Here is a 25439-nt window from a genome sequence, read left to right as displayed (position 1 = left end):
TTTTTCGAACAATGGTCAGAAATGAACTAAAACCACAATGTAAACGTGTGAACACTAACGTGGAAGAAAAAAAACTAATGTTTTAAGGCACAGTGTCTAAGTGTGTCTATTATCATGTCATCACAGGGCGAGAGACCATGGAGCGATGGTCGCGTCCCGTCGGCTACAGCAGGATTTGGTAACGGGCTGTCTTATTTTTGTGATCACGTCCGATCACGTTGGTGGGCTACTTATCCAGAAGTGTTATCAATATAGCCATTTCCGTTGTGATGTATTCGTTTAAATCATAATACAAGAAATATAAACCCAAAGATAACTCTCCGGTTAATACTTTGCTACATCCCTCAGCATATGGAGTCTCAAATTGTTTTGCTTGAAGGCGCGGTTTCGTGTCACTGACGTGCACCTCCAATGTTTTCATTGATATTCAGTCGAGTACCCCAGCGGAGCAGGCGGAGGGGACCAGCCGTGGTTAAATAGCGCAAAATAAATTCAGAATCGTATGAGAGGAAAGGAAAAAAGCAATCTCGATTCGGGCGTTCTCATTTGAGTTCAATGTGATCTGATGGATTTTGCCAGAATATGGTGGTGAAATCGTCCGCAAGGTCAAATACACCTTTGATGCCGTATGCTGGAAAGCTAACGATTAGCAAGGTGGGTTGGTCAATACGAATAACGCTGTTTCTGTGTGTCATTGTTATGCTTTTCAATTGTCTGTCCAAACTTGCATGTCGCACTTGACATTCCATCACATATTTTCATAATTCATGCACCAGGACCTTCCTCCCAGAACCAAGTGTAATCAAATTACATTTTATTGAGGTGATTAAGTCCCAGGTGAGGTGTTCAGTCCGTGGAAAGAGTAAAACCTAGGTTCGGTCTTTGGAACCCCTCTAGCCTATTTATTAGAGTATGCTAGGCTACCGTGTAGCTTGCAGTAAGATTTTCCGAAATATTAACAGAAATGTTTTTTTTTCTCTCTTTGGAAGCACGGTCTCTTCTGCCCGGTAAACAGTAGTCTGTCCTGTGGGAACGTGTAACCTATATGCCAGTTCCTCGCTGGATTTATCTTAATTGTCCTTAATGATATTGCAGGTTACATATCGTATTCATTAGCAGACATTCGTTAAGATGCAATGTCCAGAAATTGAGACATTGCCATTTTCTGAACTGTCAGCTGTTTTTCTTCGCTCAGGCCTCCGAATTAACCTACTTAGAAATGAAACATAATCGTCAGCATTGCAATTATGGAAAAAAGGCTATTACTGCAATTCTCACAATAGTCTTTATGTTCCCCGGTATGCAGTGTGTCAGGTGATATCGAGAGGTTGAGTTTTTCTATTATTATTAGTTTTGATTATGTTATTTGAAGCAAATATGATATAAATTCTATTATTTTTCAATATACAAAACATAATTAATTATTTATGCAAAAATAAACCTTTTATAACCCGGTAAAATATTTGATATTGGTTGTGTTAATATAGTCATAAAACATGAATATGAAAATGCAACGTACTATATGAAGCACACAGTGTATGAAATAAGTGATCAATAGTCTATTTAAACTAAACAATTACTGTACATTTCAACCTGCAATCGAGGCATTAGAGACATGTTATAATCGTTGTGTTTAGCCTATGGATTTTTTTAAAAGTGTGTAGTTGTGCATTACCAAAGACCTTCAGTTTTCTTTGTGACAAAACAAGACTCATACCAGCGTAAACAAATAGAACATAATGAAACATTCACACAATACATAAATTATGTTTTACAAGGACATGATGAGCTTTTCCTCTGTCTTAAGTGTTTCGTGGGCTATTTATGTATTTTATCGATAATTTATCCTTTTATTTTTTAAAATGCACAGCGTTTTACGTCACTGATTTAATTTGCCATCGGAAGTAAGATAAAAACCTTCCACATTTATTTTCGGAGGGAAGAAACCCGAAGCTCAGACTTGTTTCTGGCTGTATTGACGCACGCGAAGATTTCGTGAAGTATGTGTCAGGTATGTGCAGATTCTACTGCAAAACTGTTGGATTGCTGCACGAGCTCGGGTGGAATAGGTGTTGGAAGTTCAGGTGTTAATAATTATAAACTGTTGCACAGCTTTGAAAGTGAAGGAGATGAAGGTGTGAGTAATATTGCCTTTGAGAAAAGGCATTAATGTATATTTGAAACACGTCTATTCAAAGCAAATCTCCATGGACCCCTAAGGACACAGTCACTTATGTCTGACAGATGTACAACATTTTTAGGTTAAATTAGGTTTACTTTATTTTTCTATTTCATGTATTTTTCTATTTGAACTCCTAGTAGAGTGATCCTTGGTAGGCTATTCTCCTGAAGGTCAATCAAGTAATTCACAAGTTGTTTAGTTTTCTCTTAGATTTATAATGATATTAGTATGGTGTTGTGATGTGTGTTTTATTTTGTAATTGTGCATGTAGTTGCCGTTGAGTTGCTACGTTTTGTTCTGTGTAGAATTTCTCAGCAGAGCTGTCTGGATGACTTCTGCTCAGCTTGTGCTATGTGGCAGAGATTCATGACTGCGGTCAAACCACAATGGAAGTGGTGTGAATTCAGCCATTTTATTTATGCAGTCATTTTCATAGCCTGGACCCCGTCTGCAGGGACAGCCAATAGTTATCACAGGCTCTGTAGATCAGGGCTTCTCAAATGTGGGCCAGATCAGTAAGTCAACCAGGTATATATATCGGGACTGTAGTGACTATGTGTCCCACCCCCAGGGATTGTCTGCCATTTTAATGTCCCACCCCCAGGAAGTGTCCATCCACTCTATGTCCCATCCCCATGGACTGTCCATCCCCTTTATTACCCGGCCCCCCGGGACCTGGCCATTACCTCAAGGCCCCGCCTCAAATGGAATGATTGACAGGCACACCGACAAATAAAATTCAAAATTTATGGCTTTCATTTGTCAGGACGGTGATGTCCATTGGCAGTTACTCTTTCACTTTCATTACAGAATATATCAGTGCCCGGTGTGGGAGAGCGGTCTCCGTTTCACAGTTGGTGAAAGGGCTTAAATTCTCACGGCGCAGCTCGATATCGCGGCGCTGCTGCAGAGCCGCAGGCCTCGTATATCCTGAGGGCTCGACATTTATAGGCCATTTGCATTAGTGCACATTCAGCTGTGCAGTCGCACGGCCTGGGATCGGGTCACATTTAAAGAGCAACCCAGGTGTACCTAAGCTTACGCAGAGGCTGGCTGTCCTGGCTTAACGTCTGGATACCAACACCACACGTGGCAGAGAGATGCTAGACGTGTTAATTTCACATCGTGAAGTACAGTGTTTGCTCTCTCTCACACACACACACACACACCCTATAAAGAAATACTGTGTTGTGTTCAGCGTGATTCCATTCGGTGATCATTCTGTGTGAACTGCAGAGACCGGTGCCCAGTTAATGTATTGATTAATTGCATATTACCAATAAGGTATGTCATTGTTTAAAGGCTTTCGTTTTAAATTGTGTAAATCAAAAGTTAAACTCAATAGGGATGCAATCAAATAATTCTTCAGGCATGTACATTCACCAAGACTGCATGCAGAGCAAGCCAGCTCCTTTGAGGAGTAAGAATGAACTGCATAACTGACACACACAAGAAAATTCTCAGCTTACATGGCAGGCTTCCAAAACCTCTACTGGCAGTCTGGGACATAGTTGGTCTGTTGATGTTGAATTCTGTTAATTATTATATTGAATCTGGTGCCTTCCAGGGGAACTGAAAGCGGCATTCATTTAAATGACGATTCAAAAAAGTGTAATTAGTTTCAGTATTGGTAAAATGCTGGCTACTGTTAGTGTTTTCTCAGAGCTCAGGCCATGCTGGTTCATCAGTTGCATTCCAGTATAAAGATGCAATCAGAACAGAGTTTCTTATTGCCAATGACTGGCAATTATTACCAATGACTGTGTCTTTTAACATAGGTAGATAGGTTGCATATATATATATATATATATATATATATATATATAAATATAAATATATATATATTTATGAGTAGCAATATTATTTATTGCATGTATGTGCTTTTGTGAACTGCCATCGTTGGGCTGAAACATGTTTTCTTTTTTCTTTTGTAGGCAAGCATGATTTGTGGACTCCATTAATGTACAGGAAACTCTGTTTGACGGTTTGTCCCCTTATTTTGGGTTTATTGAAAGGCAATTAAAAATGGGTACTATTCCAGAGCCCAAAAGAACTGTCACAGCTGAGACGGTCCCACAGCCTGAGCCTGTGGGCTCCTTTGTAAGCCGGGACTCATGTTCCAGCGCGAATAACAAGACAACCCTGGACTCAAAACTGGCCTCTGTGTCAGCGGCAGAAGAACTGCCTGGTAACCTGTCCTTGAAGACAAATGATGGCGTAATAAAAAAATCTTCAGACAACAGTCAGCCAAATAAAAGGAGGGCTTCTAACACCTTGACCTCCCCGACTGGAGATCATGAGAAGTCGACTTCCACTTCCTCTGCTATAGCTAAGGAGAAATCCACCTTTACCTCCTCTACGGAAGATCACAAGAAATCCACCTTCACATCCAATCCTGGAGATCATGGGAAATCTACCATAATTTCCTCTACTGGAGATCATGGGAAATCCATCATAATTCCCTCTACAGGAGGTCATGGGAAATCTACCATCACTTCCTCCTCTAGAGATCATAAATTATCTACCTTGACGTCCCCTGCAGGAGACCAGAAGACCTCCAACATCATTTCCTCTACTAGAGATCATGAGAAATCCACCTTCACTTCCTCTACAAGAGATCGTGAGAAATCCACCTTCACTTCCTCCACTAGAGATAATGAGAAATCTACTTTCACTTCCTCTACTGCTGATCATACGAAACCTGAGCTTTTATCCAGAAAGGATTTGGAAACAGGCAGAGATCTGATAGGTGGGTGTGTGAGTGATGTCATAGAAAACCACAAGGACAGCAGTGCTAGTGTGAGAGTGTTACCTGCAGCTGAGAAGGAGGACATTCGTAAGACCAGCCTGTCAGTGTCGGCACTTACATCGAATTTACAATCAAATGATGCCAGAGGCAATGTGCAGAGTTCCACGGAGGTGTTGGTACAATCGAGAGAGATTTCTGCAAAGGGTGCACCTGAATATTCACAACCACCTCGCTATAAGTCAAATGTGATACAGAGGTCAGACCAGGCTTTTCATCCAACGCACACATCTCCTCTGGTACCGACAACCAAGCAAGAGAAAATCGCTGATGTTCGAACCTCGCGCGAGGATACCTCACTAGCAGCACAATCAAAGGATTACAAAGAGTCTACCGTAAGCCTACCTTCCGTCTTACCCAGCAGTCCAGTTCAGACAGGGAGCCAGCCACAGACCTCTGAGAGGGAAGCCACCGGATCAATCTTGGAAAACCTGCAGCAGGAGAAAAATGCGAAACCTAAGTCCCCAGAAGCAGAAGAGAGTAAGGCCATGTCGGTAAGCAGCGCAAGGCCTGATCCAGCACACAAAGGTCCGAGCCCTCTGAAGAAGGAAGTTGGAGACTCCGAGAGCACCTCGCGTAATCACCTGTCTGTTTTGCCTCGAAGCCCCTCACCTGGCGGGCCGCTCAGCGAGGCAGGCATGGTCTCAACAGTAGGCGGAGCTTCTCAAACCCCGGACACCACAGCGGGGGAAGACCACAAAGCCCAACGAGAGTGCGGTTCACGGTACAAGGAAGCCGCGACCATGACCGTCAGCACGGAGCATCGCTCGACGTCCGAACGCAGCCGCCACGATGCCGGGGTTCAGGCGGTCGCCAGCGTCAGCAGCCGATCCGTCGGGACCAGCCCTGGCCTGTCGTCACAGGGAGGACCGCTCAAGCTCAACGGCAGGGCGACGGAGGGGCAGGAAAGGCTGACCGTCACTTGCCAGAGGAGTAGCAGGTCTGCAACCGTCTACCAGATCACCATGGACGACGGCTGGTCTAGCCAAAGCGGTATTCTTAGCGACGTCTGCAGCCAAACTGTCCTCTCCACACAGATCCACGGCGAATCCTCTCACCTCACCAGCAAGCAGATCTGTGACCACCTCCCAGGGCAAGCCAGACTGAAAGCCGGCCAGTGTAACAGTCAAACTTCCGGCGTAAATCACAATTCAGACCCTGCACTAAAACCAGATGGAAGGGGACAGGGAAGCGCGCCCAAAGAGCCTGCAGACACGGCCCAAAAGTGGCTTCCACTTTTACAACCCGTTTATCAGATTAATATCGAGCCCTGCGGCCAATCAAACGTGACATCTAACACCGGCCCCTGTGATAAAGAGCCGCCGGGGCCCGGCTCGACGTGTCAGCGCAAATCAGGCACTGAGAGCGGAACCGGCAGGCAGCGGGGTGAGAGAGGGCGTTTCCCTGGAAACGCAGCGTCCAATGATGTGTGCCAGGCCTCTGCGGACGCGGCGGCCCTTCCCGCTCGCTCGGTCGGGTCCCCCGCTGCTAGACCCTCCCCTTCGCAGGTAGACGGCCTTTTGCCAGGTGCTCCTACCGGGGCGACGGAGAAAGGCGAGCAGGAAGCGAATCCTCCAGTGGCGGCAAAACAGGCAGCAGGCCGGCCAAACCAAGACCCTAAACGGCACGCGCCCCAGAAGGCAGATGGACGCGTCTGCAAATCGGGTAAGAGTGAAGAGAGGGGGAAAAAGAAGGAGCCCAACCCGAAAGAAGGGAAGAAGCAGTCGCAGACCGGCAGTGGTGAAAAGGGCAAGACCAAGAGCGTGCACGACGTGGTGTGGGACGAGCAGGGCATGACGTGGGAGGTGTACGGGGCGTCGGCGGACCCCGAGTCCCTGGGCTTCGCCATCCAGAACCACCTGCAGAGCAAAATCAAGGAGCAGGAGAGGCTGATCAAGGCTCAGGTGGAGCGCAGGAGGTCCGGGGTGCCTGCGTCGCCCGCGGGGAAGAGGACCAAGCGGCGGCAGCAGAACGTGTTCCGGTCCATGATGAAGAACGTCAGAAGGCCCAAGTGCTGCGCCCGCCCTCCCCCGTCCTCTGTGTTGGAGTGACTCTGGCTCTGGCTCTACCAGCATGGCCCTCTCTGCTCTACTCTCTACTCAAAGTTGCTAAGCCAGGATACAGAACCTGTTTTTTTTACAATCACTTTTCAAAATCACTACGAGCTTCATACTAAACATCAGTTTATGCAGAACACCCAATATACATTTGTGAAACAGGTATGCTCATGCATGCAGGTTATGACCTTTGACCTGCAGTGGGTCTTCTTTGTCTTCTTCTACTAGTTCTTAGACGTTTCTTTCTCATGGGGTGCTGTTTAACTTTTCAAGTAATTGGTAATGTCAGTATAACAGAAACTTGCGATTGGTAGCTACTGTTTAACCATCTCTAAAATAATTCTCTAAAGTAAAACTCTGATTCCGATTGGTAGGTGGACTCTAATGTGACCTGTGACTAAACGACCTGTAATACCTAGTAATGAGCGTGTGAAGTTAAACCCAGGTGGTGGCAGATTTGGCATAAATGTGTACCTCTGGATGTGGTTCCTACACCAGGTGTTGAAGTTGGTCATGGGCATGTTTCTTCTCTTTACACTGTAAAAGATGTACCAGTGACCCTGAAGAGAGGCCAGTGAGTGGCCCTATGAACAGGGAAGCCAATCAGAGCGAAAACAAGGAGCATAAAGTTTAGTATTATTGAAAACGAAATGACAATAATATGTAGTAAAATGCATGTGTCTGCTGTCGCTGTAGTGTTTGAAAATGGCTAATTATGTGAATGCATAATTGCAGGTACCTTTCAATATGTCCTTTTTTGTGCAATTAAATATTATACATGTTGGTTTTTAACCAAGTCTAACTATTTATTAAATGTTTATGAGGATTTATCTAGCACCCTGTATTTCAGCAAATTCATAATATTTTCTTAGTTGAAAAAAAAGGTATTAAGAATATTTGTCTGGGTAACCTATCAGCTCTGCTGGACTCTATATCAGTCCCAAATCAAGCCTGTGTGTAATGATGCTTCAATTAATATCAGTGTCCTGTTACTTTTATATTAGGGTAAGGAAATTCTTTTCTGCATTGTTTGATTTTTAATACTGACAAATAGGTATAACCCCAGCCTCAGGTTGGGGGGGCATTCTGTCAGATGTGAAATCTAGAATGTCCAATAAAAGTCCTCTAAATTTAAAATGACTGTTAACAATGTGTTTGTCAGCCTGTTATGTTCTCATTACTTGCCACAGACTGCACAGACATTAAAGGCGGTAAACTATAACTTGATGGGAAAAATAGTTTTTGATTAATAATTGATAATACTGACAATCAGAAAATCCATTCTTTTTTTTCTCCTTCAGAGAGTGTCTGATGTTGAGTGTTTTTCCCATTCTGCATAATAAATGAATATGTTTCTCCTGCTTTTCTCCCACGGATGAAATGCGTATAAATAAGTTTAACGGTAAACTCAAAGTCTGAGAGGCCTGTAGTCTGTGGGGAACGGTGGTTAAAAAAAGAAGGAAATTCACATGGGAACAGGATTACAAAATGCCAGAAGGAAGGTGCTGCTTGAGAATGTGGGTTTGTATTAATTATTTTTGTTAGACAATGTGTGTGTGTGTACAAGAGGAGCATGCTCTGTATCAGTGTGTGTGTATAAGAGGAGTGTGCTCTGTGTGAGTGTGCATGTGTGTATGTGTGCACAAGAGGATCATACTCCATGTGACAGTCTGTGCATGTGTGTATGTATAAGAGGAGTCTAAGTATCTTTAGTATTATTCGCTTTATTATTTCTACTGTTTGGGGGTGACCCCATGTGCTTATAATATGCAAAATAAAAGTCTGTCACAAAACCTTGCAGACTGAAGTTCAGCACTGATGATGCAATAATTTATCTGACAGAATGTGAATAAGAGTTTTATAGAAATCTCCAGTGAAGCCATCTCAGCCAAGTCCTTTATTACAGCCGATCAATATGCTGGCTTCGGTGACATTTGCACAAGAGATTTGTTTGTCTACATCCTCTCTTCCCACTATGGATAGTCTGGGATCTTTGTGCAAGTTCGGTTTTACTGGAAACACTGACTACAGTTACGGGCAGGAGGACTTATTTGTCATTTTTCATGCTTAAAGACCTTTACATACAACTTGAGTGAGGAAGGAGGGTATATTAAAATATAATATAAAATCAAAACTGCAAAATGTACACTGAGGGTAAATTTGACGAATAGGGACATGAACATAAATGGGTGCCAACACAAAGCAGCAACATCAAAAGCAATCATACACAGACGGCACTCGACGTAGCCTTCTGTGATTTCATTACCGTTACATTATAGTCATTTAGCAGCGGTGTGGACCGAGGGACTCATAAACTAGATCCGCTGGGTGGAAGAGGAAGAAAACAAACTCATGCGTGTGGTAGAGAGCCAGCAGTCACATGGGCACTAATAACAGGAGGCCGCATGACTTGAGTTATATTGCTTACTGCAGGTGTTACTTCTTCAAAGCTTTACAATTAGCCACATTCACAAAAGAATTGCAAAGCGAGTTGATATTAGAGATAAATTCACAGTATCGGACATTTACAGGGGGTAATAATACATATTTTAAGGACAGATAACCTCAATGCCTGTTCTTATCTCCTCCCTCTATCGTGAATAGATAGTAATATGCTGCCTCTGGCTGAACAGGACGGTGGAATGTTTACTAGTAAGCTCTTGGGTCTTCTATGTGTTTGCTGAGTGATTGTATTGTAATGGAATGAATATGTCTTTGGAGATTAATATGTAATTGAGAAGCCAGTTAGTCCATAAATTCAACTGTTCAGCTTCACATATGAAGGTTCCAGATCTTTCTAAGCTTGTTTTCTGAGCCTCCCCAATTTTCTGTGACTCACCCCTTCAAGTATATTTTGAAAACATTATCAAATATTGAATGAAAATGTTTCAAACATACACAATGCTAAGTACTGCTTTGCATACAACAAGTGTAGCTTTTAATGAATTAAATATTAAATATTTTATAATTTACAAAGGAAATAACACAATGTCCTCACTGGAGAATCTTGCCACAGAATAAGAACTGTCCTTTAATATTTCAACCCACATCACTATCAAAGCATTTGCTTTTAATCCAGTATAATTATTATTACTGTTATTGTTTTTATTATGATCACTATTAGTATTAGTAGTGTTAGCAGTACTATTAGTAATAGCAGTAGTACCCCAGCTGTGCTGATAAGGGCTATTCAGCTTTGGGAAACACTAGCCTGAGGCCCCAAACTTTATGAAAGTACAAAAGTCCAGCCTCTCAAAGGTCATGAGAGAGAGACTGTTATAAGCCTGAGATCCACCTTCAAGCAGACCTTACACGCCTGTGCTGTGCACAAGCACCCGTACATCTCCACCGCAGCTGAGCACCATGGGAGAGGAATGTTCCAGAAAGGGTCGGAAGACCTTCACCACCCTGGAGAAATGCCTGATCTTTCTCTTTGTGGCCCTGACCGGAGTGTGCATCGGCCTGATCGTGGCATACGTCTTAGAGCGCCAGTCCTCCACGGGGGGAGATGAAGAAGGAGAGGGTGAGTTTTAACTGCCAACTGGATACTACATCTGTCTAATTAAGGAGCATTTTCAGAGTCATTACAGCTCTCTAATTAAGGAGTATTCTCAGAGTCATTATAGCTCTCTAATTAAGGAGTATTCTCAGAGTCATTATAGCTCTCTAATTAAGGAGTATTCTCAGAATCATTACAGCTCTCTAATTAATGAATATTCTCAATCATTACAGCTCTCTAATTAATGAGTATTCTCAGTCATTACAGCTCTCTAATTAATGAGTATTCTCAGTCATTACAGCTCTCTAATTAAGGTCATTACAGATCTCTAATCAAGGAGCATTCTCTAATGAAGGAGCACACAAAGTCTCCAAATCTTCAGAGAATTTAGCTGACTGTTATTTGCAAGAAGTACCCTCTTTCACGTGGATTATATTGTGTTTTTCGGTTATCAGCTGGTTGTAGTGTCTAATGAAGATGACTGTGAGCATTTATAGTGTACAGATGCATGTGGTAGATTACACTTCGACTCTATCAAAGCTGTAAATTATTCACGAGCTGTTGGACATCTTATCTGCTGATACACTATATGACCAAAGGTATCTTGGCACCCCTTGGTCTGGGGCTGTTTTTCATGGTTTGGGCTAGGGCCCTTAGTTCCAGTGAAGGAAAATCATAATGCTACAGCATACAATCACATTCTAAACAATTCTGTGCTTCCCTTTCCAATTTCAGCATGACAATGCCCCCGGGTACACAGCTAGGTCCATATAGGAATTGTTTTGTTGAGAGTGATGTGGAAGAACCTGCACAGGGCCCTGACCTCAACCCCATCCTACACATTTGGGATCAATTGGAAAGCCAACTGCAAGCCAGGTCTAATTGCCCAAACAGTGCCCGACCTCACTAATGCTCTTCTGGCTGAATGAAAGCAAATCTAGTATAAAGAATTCCCAGAAGAGTGGAGGTTGTTATAGCAGCAAAGGGTGGACAAAGTCCACATTAATGCCCATAATTTTGGGTGAGATGTTGGATGTCAGGTGTCCACATACACCAGTTCAATAGTATCAGTGGAATCCGTTTTGAAAATCAGTTTTGAAAATGAAGAGTTAAAATGTCCTGTTCATTCACAGATGCCGTGATCGATTCTGGATGTGGAAATCCACAGCAGCTAACGGGGCCTTCAGGGGAGTTCTCCAGCAAGAACTACCCAAATAATTATGACAACGGCAATGGCTGCAGCTGGCACATCACTGTCAGCCCAGACAAGGTACAGGGCAAATTACGCATGAAAGACAAAAACATCACAATACAAAAAGAAGCTGGACATCTTTTACACATGACCTCATACTTATTCTGTTTTTACTTATTCAGGTCTTACATTTTAATTAATTTAGCAGATGTTCTTATCTAGTCACTGGTGGGTGGCATGCTACGCAAGCTTTGAATTCTGGGAATTGTAGTATGTGACTGCCCAGTGAGTTTTGATCCAGAGAGTACCACCCTGATATCTGATATGTTCGTTATAAATGACTGAATATGCACAGATATAAATATGCAAAATGGGTTATCTATATTTATTTTTGGCTGATAATAGTTCTTTTTGACTGATATGCAGGATGTGGTACACATTTTCATTTTACTGAAAACTGACACTCGGCTTGTGATCGCTCACAGGAATGTCTCTTCCAATGCACTGCCACTGTTTAGGTCCCATGCACCCTGTCATGGTTTAAGTAGCCCATGGCACTCTGCTATGATTTAGGTCATCCAACTGTGGTTTGAAGACTTCTCTCTAGAGGACACAGACTTGTGCTCGTCGGATTTCCTCACTATACAGGACAACCTGGGAACCATCGGTAAGCGTCCAAAACCATTTTTACGGTCTAATCTAGAGTGCATTTAATATGCTGTATGTTTGGCAGAACCGATGGCGAAATGTTTCTTTCTTTCTGGGTTTTATAGGGAAGTATTGCGGGCGCACAAAACCCAAACCGTTGGTTTCCCTGGGGAACAGTTTGGTGGTGTACTTCGACACCAATGACCAGGGAACAGACAAAGGATTCAAAGCCCGTTACAGCGCGGTAGCTCCGGAGAGCACTGCAGGTACTATAGCCCCACACTGCATAACAGCAGAGTTCTCATGGACAATGTACAGAAAACCTCCTTCCACTTTGCAATACGCAAATTCAGGAAATAACAGTCTGTGTTTGACAAATGTGCAAAAGGGCTGACTGGTCCATAGACCCTTTTGCCATGTCCACTTCAGGACTGTGTGTGTGTGAAGCTGACTGGGCCCTGTCCCACTGAACAGGTGCAGAAAGTGTACCTTCTTCAGCAGAAGGGTGTGGGTGAAAAAGTCCTCTTTTGGGGGGGGTCTTTGTGACTGAACGCTCTCTCTGTCTTTCCCTCCATTTTCCAGAAATAGCGGGAGGAGGTGGCCACCTGCAAGGTACCTATGGGGAGATCAAGAGCCCAGGATTTCCCTTCCAAAATTATGAGAATGTGGCGCTGTACCAGGTACCCCCCCCCTTCCTATTTGGGAGCTAAGCTGCTTGTTAGTATTGTTACGTGTGGATCCTCTATTTGGGGATCTATAGTGCTCTTCAGTAGCACTGCTACTTGTGTGAAACCTCCTGGGATCTCTGTTGCTACTTATTAGTACTTGGGTGGATTCTTGTGGGGCTGTAATACCGCCCTTTGTATTTCAGTGGAAGATCACGGTGCCCGAGGGACAGCAGATCAGACTCACGTTCTCCACCTTCGACCTTGTTCCGACCAACTGTGGAGACTACGTGGATGTTTATGACTCGGCTCACTTGGGTAAAGGATAATCACGATATGAAATGAATGAATCATCACACAGAATGCTTGTTTATTCTTTGCATAAGTCAGGTGTGGGTGGTGATGGTCGACATTAAGGTCTCAACTGAGACTCAGAAGTATTGTGTGAGAGATTTAACTCTATGAAATCTGCTCTTACGTGCTAGAGCACTATTCACATTAAGGTTTATGAGTAGAAAATTAATTATGTTAAAACTCACTTCTGAAGGGGCTTATAAAAAATTAAATTAGAACTTATAAACTTTACAAGGCCCTCATTAAATCCAACGCATTATATTAAATATGGATTTAATTTCAGGCTCGCTTAATCTAGTGACCATTTTTCAAGAAGAATGAAAATTGGTTCGAAAACAGAGAGAACTTAAGAGCTTGTGTCCTTAGGTCGTTTTTGCGGTGGAAAGACTCCCAGTCCAGTGGTCTCCACCGGCAACACCATGGTGATCCGATTCAAAACGGACAGCTCCCTGAGTAGAAAAGGCTTTGACGCCACCTACAGGCTGGCCAGTTCCAAGCCTTTTCCCAGCACCACGCCCCAGACCAGTACCAGTGCCGGTCCCAGCACAACACCACCACCTGTCGGTAAGGCCTCAGTGTCGCATTACCCAAAACTGGATTTTATACATTTCCAACTTTGAACTTACACACTAGTTTTGTACAAGCTTTTACATAACCAATATGATGGGTTTTTATCGCTTTCTTGTAGTTTTGTATGCTTGAACTCCCTGTAAAGTACTTCAGTTACTCTGATTCTGTAAAGTACTATTCCGTTAAAAATCAGCGGGCAGTAATCCAACCTCGATCAGCGCAAACAGAATTAAGTGAGCACCTATTCCTGTTTTACCCACATAGCTTACACGGCTCCTCCATTTTTTTCAATTACTTTCCAAAGATTGTGACGACGTGCAAAACCCTTAACACAAAAACCTAATGCCTGTGCTCAAGCAGAAAGAACTGTAGCCTCCGACAGCCCAAAAACCCCCGCAACGGGCTCAAATGGCATTTCACAAATCCAACTACGCTCTTCTCCTCCTCCGTTTTTAGACTCAGGCTGCGGCACCAATGCGGTGCTGACCGGCCGTAAAGGTGAGATCCAGTCCAAAGGTTACCCGCAGCCCTACCCAGCCAACCTGAGGTGCGCGTGGAACATCACGGTGCCAGAGGGCTTGCTGGCCAGGCTGCAGGTGACCGCCATCTCCGTGGTGGGAGAGGCGGGGAACTGCGGAGAGGACGGACTCCAGGTTTCCGACAGTCTGCAGTCGATGGGTATGTACCACGTGCGCCACTGGCGCTATCGGCTACAACACGGCATCACCTGCCGGTCCGCTCAATAATTAAACACGTAAACAATAAATGCAGGCTGTTTAGACGGCGAGATGATAGGTTGGTGCTTGTGTGTGTCCTGTACTCAGAACATTGACTGAAGTCTGAACACAGGACGTCTAATGTTTGTGGGCACGTGTGAGTGTGTGTACGTGTATGTGTGTGTGTATGTGTAGATTGTGTACGTGTGTGCACGTGCATGTGAGTGTGTGTGCACGTGTGTGTGTGTGTGTCTCAACACTATGGCTCTCTTTCAGGAAAACACTGCGGGTACGTTCTCCCTCCTGTCATCATCAGTTCCGATAACAGGCTGTCCGTCAGTTTCCAGTCCGACTCCCGATTGACTGACCACGGCTTCTCCGCCAGGTGGGAGGCGACATACCCCGAGGACATTTCAGGTAAGACACACACCTGGCTCGGGGTACCGTCGGTCAAAGAATTAGCCACGAGCATCGATAAAATCTTCAAAGAGCTGCATAAAGTACAAAAGTCACGTGAAATACGTTATCCAGCGGTGTGATTTGTGCTGCATGACATTGCATATACAGCAGATAAGATAGACACTATCGGAGAGTCAATTACTGGGACTGCAGACTTTCTGAAGCAATGCCAAATGGTGTTCCCTATGCTGTTGTCCAAAAAAATAAAAAAATATAAAAAAACTGGTAATTTCTGTGAAGCTAATCATGTAGCCAGATAAAACTGTGCCTGATTTGTCAAACAACATATTTGGCCTGTTGGTACAGAATACTGCCATGGGTATCAAACTCGCCCTCCTCCCCAGCTGAGATTAATATGCAGTAGTACGCTGATTTAAAATACATCGCCAGGCTGTGTATTTGCTTGCAGCTGCAGTTTTGGCGAAGCTGCTCATTCCTATTCATTGGTGTCATCTGACATTATGTCCCAGATGTGCTGCGAGGATGTGTTAATGAGGATCAGTAAATTAATCAGTGCCGTGGTACATCTCTGATGTTCTGCCCATTTTCAGTGCAGCCAACAAAAAATTCTACATCAGATTTTTTTCAGAATTGAACTTTTTTAGATCCAAAGCACATCATGGACATGGTTTGATTCTCCACAAGGGGACGCTATTAATACTTGTGGTGACTTGCATCAATGACACCGTGTTGCCTAGCTTCTTTCTTAGCTATAAAATCTGATATGTCTTTACTCCATTATGATTTGGGGTGCTGCTGAGACATTCTACTGGTTGCCAGATGTGGAAAATGCGCTTGAAAGGTCTCATCATGCATGACAATGCGCTGACATGTGAGATAGAGCCTACAGGTCTGGCGCTCTGGAGTGAACACCTGCGTGGTGTCATCCTCAGAGATCCAGGGGTGTGGTGGAGCTTCGCACGAGGAGGTTGGAGTCATAAAGACGAAGAACTGGCCCATGAACTACCCCGGTAACAGCCAGTGCATGTGGAGCATCCGGGTGCCGGCCGGAAAGACCATAACTCTGACGTTCACACATTTCGAAGTGGAGGAGCCCGGCCCACTGATCGGAAGATGCTACGATAACGTGGTCGTTTACGACGGCACGACTGCCGGAGCGAAGAAGCACGGTGGGTGAAGAGTGAAACTCTCAGCTCCTTTTGCATGTAAAGTCACACAGCACACGCTATTTTAATAGTGTTAATTAGATAATAATTTAACTGCCAAGTAGACATTTCAAGCTTTTGTCTGAGAGTACGATATACGATATTGCGCAATGATAAAAACTATTCAAAGTATCTTTTGACATATTAGTAGACCATCAATAAAATTCAGTGGGTTTAGTACACCCATTTAAGCAAGCAGCACCACTAGTGAAATGTCGGCTAGCATTAGCTAGCATAATCCAGGCTATGTTTCTGCAATATTATCAGTGTTGTATAGCAGCCCTACATGCAGCAGAATGAATGTACCTCTTTGTACCTCTTCCATTCCAGGCCCGTTCTGTGGGTCCAAACTCCCCGCTGTGATCCAGAGCACAGGGAACAGCCTGCTGATACGCTTCCACTCGGACTTCTTCACCGAGGCCAAAGGTGTCAGAGCCACCTGGACGACTGACCCCTCCCTGCCTGCCCCCACAGAGCCCCCGACGCCCCCCAACCCCTGGGACGACATCCCCATCGGTAACCATAACTGCCCATTTCCGTCTTTAAACACAGATGTCTAAGTTGTAAGATGTTTTCCTAACTGTGCCACACGGTCTTTAGACTGGCCTGCTACCTGCGGCACACCCGCCATCCCCCCGATGATCAACACACGCATCGTCAACGGCGAGCCCGCCAAACCTCACTCCTGGCCCTGGCAGGTTTCAATGCAGGTAAATTCAGGTGTATTTCTGGGCGTGGCCACTGGTGTGTTTGGGCGTGGCTGTGCGAACATGTGTCTCTCAGCCCCAGCACGTGACGCTGTCTGAAGCATTCAGCGGTTCTCCTGTGTGTGACTGGTTTGGACGTCACCGCTGACGCACCTCTTTGACCCCTCTACCCACGCGCAGGTGTGGCCGGCCAGCCAACCACAGCCAAGGTTCGCTCACATCTGTGGCGGGACCCTCGTCCACAAGAACTGGGTTTTAACAGCAGCTCACTGCTTCATAAAGTAAGTAAATCACTCCTTAAACTCCTTTTATAAATTCAGCCTTTAGTCATTTTAAATAAACCTTCACTCTGTTCACTCTGGGATTCTTCACAAAAACCTGACCTACATGTTGATTTCCATACCAGGGGAAAATATTTGTCGTTAAAAATATTTAACTAAATTTTTACTACTTACTAAATTGTGGGGACTGCTCAGTAGTTTTGAAGGAGTGCTCAGTATGACAGTGCTCAGGCGAAGCGTTGACGGCGTTGTGCTGTGTGCAGCTACGCAGACGAGCTCCCGCGCTGGCGCATGTGCTTCGGGAAGCACAACCTGACGCTGACGGAGCCCAGCGAGCAGTGCCTGCCCATCACCGGCATACACAGGCACCAAGGCTTCAAGTACCCACAGGTGCCCACCGTGGAGTTCGACATCGCTCTGGTGCGCCTGGACGGCGAGGTGTTCCCCACGGAGGAGGTCAGCTTCGCCTGCCGGCCCTCTCCAGAGGAGATCCTGGCCGGGGGGAAGAAGTGCTACGCTACTGGCTGGGGCGATGAGACGGGTGAGGCCCCGCCCCTTTTTCGCAAGGGTAGGGACAGGTAGCCCGTCCTTTAGCCGAGGGGGGAATGACAGGTGAGGCCCCGCCCCTTCTCTAACCCTGGGGCGATGAGACAGGTGAGGCCCTGCCCCTTCTCTAGCCCTGAGGGGAGGAGACAGGTGAGGCCCCGCCCCTTCTCTAATGCTGTGGTGAGGAGACAGGTGAGGCCCCGCCCCTTCTCTAACCCTGAGGGGAGGAGACAGGTGAGGCCCCGCCCCTTCTCTAATGCTGAGGTGAGGAGACAGGAAAGACCGCCCCTCTTAAACCTATGGTCTCTTCTGGATATCTAATTTATCTATTCCAACATCTAATCTTCCATATTTAATTTTATCCATTTCAAAATTAAATTAAATTTAAAATTTTAATTTGCTCCCAAAATCACTGGGGCATCAGTGAGACCCAACAGAGAGCTTAATTATTATTTATAAAAGCAGCAGGTTAAATGAGTTACCCTTGGTTTTGCCTAGACTCTAGAGGTAAATATAATCAGCCATAAAGCATCATTTTCTACAATTGTCCACTGGTGGTAATTATCATAATAATACTGATGATGACCACTATAATTATCATCATCATTCTGTAGTCCTGTAGTAAACCTCACATAATCAGTAAAAAGCTTTGACGGTTGAATAGAATTCTCTAGATCTGAGCAACTGAACAAGTGAAGCACAGCTGCTAATAGAGCTGACTGTTGATGAAGTTTTGTGAGAGATACTTGGGCACTGAATTGGCTCACACTGCCCCCTTGCAACCAGGTAACTCCACTGCTCCAAAGGCGGCAGAGACACTCAACCAGGTGGATCTACCTGTGGTGCCCTTTGACACCTGTAAAAGGATGGACTACTGGTGGTTCCAGGTCAAGCCCTCTATGATCTGCTGTGGCTACAACAGCCCGGATGAGCTCAAGTCTGTGTGCCAGGTCTGTATTCCCAGGTTTTAATGAGCTCCAGATAGACAATGCTAACAGCCACCTCTGAGCAGAGGAACTCATAGCTGGGCTTCACAAGGGGAACAAAGTCAGTGGCTTTTTGGTACAATATTTGCCAGATTGAAGGGGGGGCACTCTCTCCCCTGCCACAGGGGGACTCTGGAGGCCCTCTGGTCTGCCAGGACAATGCTACCAGCCCCTGGGAGATCCACGGCATCACCAGCTTTGGGCCCATCGGCTGCATCATGGACAAGAAGCCCAGCGTCTTCACCCGCACCTCGGCCTACATCCCCTGGATCGAGCAAGTCATCCGCAAGAACATCTACGACCTCCAAAGTACGATGTCTCTGTGCTTTGCTCATTAGTTATCATGTTAATTAGCGGTGCTTTGACTCATTAGTTAGCATGTTAATTAGCGGTGCTTTGACTCATTAGTTAGCATGTTGAATAGCAGCGCTTTGCTCATTAGTTAGCATGTTGAATAGCTGGGCTTTGCTCATTAGTTAGCATGTTGAATAGCTGGGCTTTGCTCATTAGTTAGCATGTTGAATAGCTGGGCTTTGCTCATTAGTTAGCATATCGAATAGCGGTGCTTTGCTCATTAGTTAGCATGTTGAATAGCGGTGCTTTGCTCATTAGTTAGCATGTTCAACAGCGGAGCTTTGCTCCAGTAGTTAGTATGTTGAATAGCAGAGCTTTGCTCATTAGTTAGCATGTTGAATAGCGGTGCTTTGCTCCACTAGTCTGTGCAGCTCAGTGGTGTGCCTGGCTCTCTCTCCCGCAGTCTCGGGGTGTGGGGGGGCCAAGGACGTGACCGGGCTGAGGGGAAGCCTGTCCTCCATGAACCACCCCCTCACCTACAGCAACAACGCCGGCTGCCTCTGGAACATCAAAGCGCCCCTGGGGAAACTAGTGCGCCTGCACTTCCGCAACTTCTCCCTGGAGGACAGCGAACTGTGCATGAACGACAAGCTCAGTCTCTCCGATCACATCGGCTCCCTGGGTGCGCCGCGCCGCTGCTGCTGCTATACTACTGCTGTTTCCGTTAAAGAAGTCCAGGGGGCGGGTGCGCGTGGGGGTGTGTGATGCGTGTCTGTGGCGCATTGCAGAGATTTACTGTGTGTGTGTGTGTGTGTGTTGTATTGCAGGGACTCACTGTGGAAGCTCTGTGCCCAGTGATCTGGTGACCACCAGTGACACTCTGACCGTTCAGTTCACCTCCAACAGCAGGGTGGTGGACACCGGCTTCCTCGCTTCCTGGAGTGCCATAGATCCTGCAGACATCCCCAGTGAGTTACACCATAGAGCCCACATAAATCTCCACTGAGTTACAATACAGAGTTACACCAGAGAGCCCACATAAATCTCCACTGAGTTACAATACAGAGTTACACCAGAGAGCTCACATAAATCACCACTGAGTTACAATATTGAGTTACACCAGTTATACCATAGAGATCACAGACATCCCCACTGAGCTATACCATTGAGTTATACCATAGAGCTCACAAGCATCCCCAGTGAGCAACACCATTGAGTTATACCCTAGACTTGGAGCGCACACACGTCATCATTGAGCCGGACCACGGGGGGCACAGATATAACCAAGCTTGCTTGTTCTGCTTTCAGCTGAGGTGCAGTGCGGGGGACATTTTGGCAGTGAGCAGGGGGAGTTTGTGTCCCCCGGTTGGCCCAATGCCAACTACCCTGCCCTGAAGGCCTGCAGCTGGCGAATCACAGTGGAGCCCACCCACCAAATCTACATAAACTTCACAGACTTCCGTCTGCAGGCTCAAAATGTGCTGGGAGCCTGCAATGATTATGTCACCATTTTTGACGGAGTGGGCTCAGACGTCTCAGTTTTTGGTCAGTATTATTTTTGCTTTCCTTCATATGCATCCAAACTGGTCTGAATTTTACATGTCCATTTTTTATTGCTTGATTTAAAAATCTTTTTTTTTTTTTTTTTGCATAATATCAGCAATGGTACTGTTAAACTAGTTTTTTGAGCAGCATTATTAGTTCATAGAACAAGAGTACATAGATCTAAATGAGAAACTTCAATATGCATACAATAACAAAGAACAAAAATGATGTTCTCAGGAACAGCTAAAAATAAAACATTTTTTTTTCTATTTGACAATACATTTTTTTTTTTGATGTTCCTGAGAAATCTATTTTGTTGTCGAGTGATGATGAGGTTTTTGCGAGTCACCGACAAAACACTGAATATACTGCATAACGATGGTTTGAATCGTGAAATCAAAGTCACGTTTTCCAAACTTCACACAGCAATCCAGAGTAAATGCAGTGTACGACAGAGTAACTCATAGTAACAGACAGGGGCTCAGAATAAGCCAGATTGACTCAATGTCCACACAGGCCCGTACTGCGGATCCACGGCCCCACCAGCGCTGACCACCAGCGGAAACGCCGCCGTCATCCGCTTCCTCAGCAACAAAGCCACGCAGGACAGGGGTTTCCATGGAAACTGGAAAGCTGTCTCTCCTGCACCCCCGACTCTGCCGCCCCTGCCCGGCACCACCGCTGCGTCGATCACCATGGACACCGCGCCCACCACAAATATCCCAAATACCACACCCACCACAAACCCCACACCCACCACGACCACCGAAAACACCCCAAACACCACGAACATCCCAAACACCTCACAAGCCACTCAGATGAACTGATACACCCCATTACCACCACCTGGGACGCATCACCTCAAGCGGCCAAAGACGCTGAGGTGCTGATACCTGAGCACCCCAGCCAACCCCACCTGGAGCACCTACACCAGGGTCATCATCACCCTGTGTAAGTACAGGAGTAGAGAAATCCTTCTTACCCTACAGGTACTGGTTATCATGAACATGGACTGCAGGGTTCTAACCAGGAGAAACCTACTCACCTGTACCGAGCTAAAGTACCTGTGTGTGTGTGTGTGTGTGTGTGTGTGTGTGTGTGCGTGTGTGTATAGTGAAGCTCTCAAAATGCAAAGGGAATTAAAAGGAGATAATTTAATTCGCACAAATGCCTTGACCAAAAAAAAAATTTTGTGAATTATGTTTTTCTAGTTTATACAACAAATAAAATTCAAAATGGTCTACCATAGGTAATTACCTGTAGGCATATTTATCATCTGATAAACATCTGAACCCTGCTTTTCAGCATGGTCTTGTTCTTTAGCTTCCTAAATGTTATATTCCTGTACATGTACTTGACTAAAGAGTCTTTTTTTCTAGCTATGGATTGAAATTAATATTATGTTTCCTTATGTATCCCTTTTCAATAAAGTTATTATCCACATCAGCTGAAAAGGTCCTCAGTTATTCTGATTTTCTCCAGTCCTCAGCAGAGTTTGCCAGCCTGTGTACTATTTGGAGCACTTAGTGTCGTTTAGCTTTCAAGACAATTTGGAGATGGTCGTACAACTGACATGTTGCTGCTGTCTTGTTATTTGTTCATGAAATATAATCATATATAGAGCGTTGCATCTTTTTTCTGTTATTTAACATCACTGTGCTGATATGCTGCAGTGTTCACTGTCACTAAGATTGTTGTGCTGATATATCGCAGTAATGAAGATGTTTTGTAGTCCTACCTGTCAATGTGTGGCAAAATATTAAATTATATTTCATATCTCCAGCTTGGAATATGCTTTAACGGACGACGCTGCTACATTCGGGTGGATCTTTGGGTGTTTGGTGTGGATGTTTCAGACACCACCCACTCCTGCCCCCCCCCCCCCCAGCCTGTGGGCCTCCAGGACAGCAGTGCATGCTGGGAAGTCTCTGGGGTGGTGAACACTGAGCTCTCTGGTTGTGTAAGGGACAGAAAGCCCCTGTTCTCACGCTGGCACCGAGACAAAACCCGACAACTTCTCTATGAGTCAATATGTTCCACTCAGCCACACATGAATGACCACTTATTTCATCTCTGACCAGACATACAGAGCCGAATGGGCCTGGAAAATATGAAAGGAGCTGATTACTTTGGCCATATTTTAAAACTCTGACATCAGGTTCCCATATCCAAGAGGCTGGCAGGCCAGTGAAGTATTTCTGCGAGTAAGTCTTTTTTGGGGTCATATACTGGACATTTCCTGATTATGGGACACATATCTCAACAGTGAGAATAATCATTCATTTCTGAGTTACATAACAGTGAATTCTATCCGCAGGGCATAGTAGATGTAAGGAAACAAACAGCTTTACGAGCTCTGAGTCATAAGAAGACAGCGAATTAAGAACAATGATAAACTACACGCTAACTTGAGTTGAGGACAGTAAAAGTAATAGTAAACATATCAAAAACAAAAACATGGTAAAATCAAAATTGGTTACATAAATACACCACAAACAAGGGACTTAAAACAAACAATAGTTGAAATGTATTATTCTTATACTCTTAATTTTTGTGCTAAACTGGTTCACAATTTTGGTGCACCCCCTGAGAAGAATGCCTTGCCCCTTTGTACACAGTTCAGGTTTGGAATACATGAGAGCTTTGCTGCAGCAGACCTCCGAGTTTTGACGACTGGCGTGAAAATCATGTGGGCATTTTAATCGCACCAGACGCGGTCAACAGGACAGAGAAAACAAGCCAAAAATTTAAACATCTTTTGGTTGCTCTTTTCTAGGGGTCATTTGTAGAGAATATCGACCATGCAAATTCAATTCAATTCCAAAAGAGCCTTTACAAAAAAACAACAACAAAGAAACAGGAAATTTGGGAAAGAATAAGCCTGAAAAAAAAAAGAAACTAGTGAGGTAAAAAAAAAAAAAAATCAATGGCAAGAGAAAAAAGGGTGCTATTGAGTGCTTAATGACATTTTCATTGAGTGCTGCTCACTTTTACAAAGCAGATGCTTTGTTGTATTGTTTTAACAAGGGTTTTAAAAAAGAGCGGAAAATGACAGTCCATTACACTGTCCTCTACTGCCACTGTGACTCATCGCCGTGTTCTGTTTATGCATCACCATGGCGATTATCAAAAGGACAGTTTTTTCAGTGGTCTCATATACATTTATTAATAATAATAATAATAATAATAATAATAATAATAATAATAACAGCAACATCCTTATGAAGCACAAAATATGGTTCAACCTACAGTTGATATTTTATTTTTTTTATATATACGCCTACAAGACAATATATAGCGTATTGACCATTTGAACAATCAATCTGTTATGTTTAAATATCATTGTGTAACAAGCACATACATTCTGTTGAAATAAGCAACAAACCGAATCTTGCAGCCTCATGTTTTGTAATACTTGTTTTGTTTCCCTATCAGAACTGTGCTACCGTATGGTTGCATTCAATGCCCATAGCACGTTGGGACGTGGCGAAATGTTTATTTTGAATGTGCCCTCGACACAATTAGCAACTTTTCACAACAGACCACCTTTGGTACCCTTTTGGAGTTTTCAAGCAAATATACGCTGATTTAGCACGTGCATGTCGGATTTAAAAGCCAACTGGAATTTTTGGCATTTTGTTGGTTTCCTGAAATCGTGTCTGTTCAATAAAAATACAATTTAAGAAACGTTAGCAATATCAAGATTGACTCCCACTTGTGTTTTTCTCTGGAAATTTGTATTTGCTGTGCTAGCTGAGAGTTAGCTTTGGCAAATTGCACCACATTTGGTTTGAAAGTTATCTTGGCCAGCCCTGCGAAGTTAGACGCGCTGTACTTCAGCAAGCGTGTTAATAAAACGATTTAGTGTTGGATGACGGCCGGCTAGGTGTGGCTAAAGACAGGAAATGTAATTCCTTTAGCTAGCAACGGATTCGTATAGCTAAACAAAACATCACCTCACGTTTTATAGACGATTTAGACCAATACGACTATGATATTAATGTTTGGTCATTTTTTCACCGTTATTTCTAAAACTTTACCTCAACTGTCCGTCGTTGTAAACGCCTTTCAGTCGAGTGTAACCTTTTAAATTTGGTGGTTAGACAAATATAAGCTTCGTTAAAGTTTGAATTTTCACTAATTACACGTGGCGGAGGCATCTCTCGCTCGCGTTCCATAGGCGCAATGAGCACGTGGTTTACCTTCGTTTTTTTCGACGTGTTTTGGAAACAAGCCGATTATACTATCGCAATTTGAATTTACCCCTTAATACAGTATCAGTGACTTATTTTGTCACTCGTAAATGCATCTCAGTCATGTTTATACCATCCATGTCAAAACATTAAAGGGATACAATGCAGCCTCTTAAATTTATATTCAATAGCCCATCCCAAACAAACTGAAGCGTTTGTGTAGGATAAGAGAATTATTGCCCAAAGCAATAGCAGCATTTAAGGACCACAGTTCCTGCTTCATAAACCCAGAATGACCTAGTTTGAGACATTTCATGCCATTTTCTAGCCTTTTCTGTTTTCTCTAGAACAGAGGTTATATGGACACTCCATTGTATTGTATTTAAATTCCCTTCATCATTACTTCACTGCTTCTCCTCTAACTGCATCCTCTCCCCCTAGCAAACTTGGTCCAGCCCCCCCATTCCCTTGAAGTTTCAGCCCTGCTTCTCACATGACGGGGCTGGCCAGCCAATAGCGGCGCAGGGCTCAGATTTCAGGCTGGAGGAGGCTAGTCTGGCCGGGGTTGTAAAA

At 44.4% G+C, this 25439-nt stretch overlaps 2 protein-coding genes across 2 annotated transcripts; both read left to right on the top strand.

The window, feature by feature from the left end:
* Positions 1 to 186: 186 nt before the first annotated feature.
* gprin3b (GPRIN family member 3b) lies at positions 187 to 8509 on the top strand. The gene is made up of 2 exons (XM_064334662.1): positions 187 to 654; positions 4117 to 8509. The coding sequence occupies exon 2, from the start codon at positions 4208 to 4210 to the stop codon at positions 7037 to 7039; it is 2832 nt and encodes a 943-aa protein (XP_064190732.1). The 5' UTR covers positions 187 to 654; positions 4117 to 4207; the 3' UTR covers positions 7040 to 8509.
* A 1834-nt stretch (positions 8510 to 10343) lies between these two features.
* Positions 10344 to 22119, top strand: zgc:154142 (uncharacterized protein LOC555481 homolog). Its single transcript, XM_064334654.1, has 20 exons — positions 10344 to 10568; positions 11678 to 11814; positions 12310 to 12403; positions 12510 to 12650; positions 12967 to 13064; positions 13256 to 13367; positions 13770 to 13967; positions 14430 to 14651; positions 14966 to 15106; positions 16042 to 16278; positions 16645 to 16830; positions 16915 to 17024; positions 17202 to 17302; positions 17566 to 17843; positions 18635 to 18798; positions 18960 to 19143; positions 19592 to 19810; positions 19956 to 20096; positions 20437 to 20673; positions 21190 to 22119. The coding sequence occupies exons 1-20, from the start codon at positions 10409 to 10411 to the stop codon at positions 21498 to 21500; spliced, it is 3471 nt and encodes a 1156-aa protein (XP_064190724.1). The 5' UTR covers positions 10344 to 10408; the 3' UTR covers positions 21501 to 22119.
* Positions 22120 to 25439: the final 3320 nt, after the last annotated feature.

This window comes from Anguilla rostrata, chromosome 5 (genome assembly GCF_018555375.3).
Source record: "Anguilla rostrata isolate EN2019 chromosome 5, ASM1855537v3, whole genome shotgun sequence".
In the NCBI taxonomy this organism is placed as follows: domain Eukaryota; kingdom Metazoa; phylum Chordata; class Actinopteri; order Anguilliformes; family Anguillidae; genus Anguilla; species Anguilla rostrata.
The sequence above is the reverse complement of the archived record's forward strand: the minus strand, read 5'-3'. Positions and strand labels throughout refer to the sequence as shown.

Excerpts from the sequence above, each read along its gene's own strand:
- gprin3b (XM_064334662.1), top strand. The coding sequence starts at position 4,208 with ATGGGTACTATTCCAGAGCCCAAAAGAACTGTCACAGCTGAGACGGTC.
- zgc:154142 (XM_064334654.1), top strand. The coding sequence starts at position 10,409 with ATGGGAGAGGAATGTTCCAGAAAGGGTCGGAAGACCTTCACCACCCTG. Across the intron at positions 13,065-13,255 it reads AGAATGTGGCGCTGTACCAG|TGGAAGATCACGGTGCCCGA; the intron begins GTACCCCCCCCC and ends TTTGTATTTCAG. Across the intron at positions 15,107-16,041 it reads ATACCCCGAGGACATTTCAG|AGATCCAGGGGTGTGGTGGA; the intron begins GTAAGACACACA and ends TGTCATCCTCAG.